The 2,372-nt window shown below is 49.1% G+C and overlaps 1 protein-coding gene across 1 annotated transcript; it reads right to left on the reverse strand.

Annotated features, from left to right (window-relative positions):
* Positions 1-431: 431 nt before the first annotated feature.
* On the reverse strand, positions 432-1,640 carry LOC139781374 (uncharacterized). Its single transcript, XM_071720238.1, has 3 exons — positions 1,616-1,640; positions 1,041-1,459; positions 432-926 (listed from the first exon to the last, which is right to left on the reverse strand). Exons 1-3 carry the CDS (start codon positions 1,638-1,640, stop codon positions 432-434), a joined length of 939 nt encoding a protein of 312 aa, XP_071576339.1.
* Positions 1,641-2,372: the final 732 nt, after the last annotated feature.

Below are 2,372 nucleotides of genomic sequence, written 5' to 3' on the forward strand. Positions count from 1 at the left end.
TCTTCTTCTTTATCATCTTCTTCTACACCAAGCACGGCCGATGTAATCAGGCGTTTCACCATGCTGTACGGCACTTTCCGTCTTCCCATCGTAATCCATGGTGATTCGCAATCAACCAGGTAGCGCACGATTTGTCGGATTTTGTGAGGAGATTCCACGGCATAGGGTACGTAAAGATGTGATGCGACAGAACGCAGCCTTTTCTCAGTACCGCCACCTCTTTCACGACAAATTTCATCCCGACGAGGAATCCTTGCAGGTCCACGAACGTTGGTACGGACATGACGAGATTTCTTTATCTCTCTCTCGTCGATGCGTCAATCTAGAGGAATGACGCGCAACTTTGCAAACCGTCTCGCGACACCCTGATTTATACTTCCCCTCCCTCCCTTGTCCCTCTAAATAATTGTATCGGGGAGTGAAAAAGACACTCAGACTATTTTGCGCACCACGTTCGTCAACGGGTTGTACTTAATCACGCAGTCGTGTATGATGAGACAGTACGCGGAGGTATTCGGCAGTACGTTCTCCATGCAATCGAATTCTATTCTGACATCCACGGTGGCGTTTTTTACGGATTCGTTTTGGCGAGAGCAATCGATGATTACAAACGGGACGTTACGTAGAAAAGTCGAAACGGTGAGACTCGGCTCGAGATATTCGTATCCGTAATAGCCCTTGCAGAAACGCGCGTACATATCGTACAGAATCGCCCATCTGTGTTTATCAAAGTCCAAATTCAAGTCGTCGTACGGATAAACTTCCGAGTTTAAATAGAGTTTTACGTTGGTCAAGTTGCAGTCGTTGAATCGGCTTGTGTCGGCGGACATGACGTTCTTCCGACCCGTTTGCAGAGCGAAGACGACGTATCGCGGTTTATCGAGCTGAGTCGCGGTCTTAATGGCCCACGAGTGCTTGGTCGTGTTCTGCAACAGGGGATACTCGTACAGATCCCACGAACGGAAACCCATACTTATTGTTAGATATCGTCCGTTTTCCAAGGCGCGCAGCATCGACAGCTTGTTGATCTCGTTCAATACCACGTGAGGCATTTGCCATTGTATCTTGAGTATTTTGATAGTAGGCTCCAACGCGAGACTTCCCACCAGGGAATCGTTGTCGTTGCGCGATCGTATCAAGATTAATTCGTGAGGAGCGTTGATCAACACACGTTTGTAATCCTCGCAAAATCCCAGTAACAAGTTGAGCGGTACGCAGAAATTGAAATATTCGTTCGCGTTATTCTGTGGATCCCAGCCAGCGTTTCTCAGGATCACGCTTCTGTCGGACGATACCGTAACGTAGTTCTTGAGCGTGTTGGTTATTCCTACGTTTCTGCAGCGATCAATCTCCATACTGTCAAGCTCGTATCGAATCTCATCGAACATGAACGCGACGCAATTAGTACCCAATATCACGTTATCGACTTGACCGGCTGCTCTGGTCACCGTCAATGTTCCTTCGACGTAGAGAAAACTTTCGCACGGCAGCGTATACAGATCCTGCTGTTGTATGAGTATTCGTATCTCGTCGCTATAGTCAAACGTTGTGTTGGCGTACGGGTTGTACGTGTGAGTTTCGATTTTGACGATGCGATCGTCAAAGACCGGCTTACCTCCGATGTTGAGAATTTCAGTCATCGTTCAGATGTTTCGCACCGCGAATCCCAGAGATTGTAAAAATTTAACGTTCAACGCGTTGAGCTTCTTTCTCGTCGCTTGTTTAACACCGCCGAATGTCGACTTGACGATATCGTCGATCGGCGCAGCCGTAAAGATATTATTGTTGTTATCTGTCGCGTGCTCCGAGTCGTTCAACACTAGCATCTCATATGTCGCGCGCACACTCACGCTCACGCATACACTGGCGCGTTATCGCTCTCGCCGTCGTACGTGCAATCTGACGGTGATCTCTTCTCCGCGAAAATCGAGCAATCGTCCGTCTTGATCAGCGACGCGTATCGTCAGATCAGTAACGCTCCGCGCGATGATCGGCAGGTAAATGATCTGCGCCGGCGTTTCCGATATCTTATATCCCGGTGGTACGCTCGGTGAAAACTCGTGTATCGTATGAACGCGTTTACCGTTGCTGTACGCACCCGCGGTCACGTTACACTCCACGCGGATAATGTTTACATTGATAATATTAATCGGTGCGTCCGATTCATGCCACTGTCCCGGCTGCAATACACGCGTCGACGAGAATCCCAGCAGCGATCCGACGTTGTTCGGTTTGTTAAAGTTCACTCTGAAAGCGCACTTGATCTCGCTCTTCATCGTATTGTAATTTGCGCGGAGCACTATCGGGTACTCCGCGACCTCGTCTTCGTAGCCGTTCGCGCAAACGGTCTCCTCTCGCGCGATATTCGCGAC

Source organism: Temnothorax nylanderi, unplaced genomic scaffold (genome assembly GCF_030848795.1).
Source record: "Temnothorax nylanderi isolate EJ_2023f unplaced genomic scaffold, tnyl_v1.0 TNYL_tig0332_pilon, whole genome shotgun sequence".
NCBI classification, from domain to species: domain Eukaryota; kingdom Metazoa; phylum Arthropoda; class Insecta; order Hymenoptera; family Formicidae; genus Temnothorax; species Temnothorax nylanderi.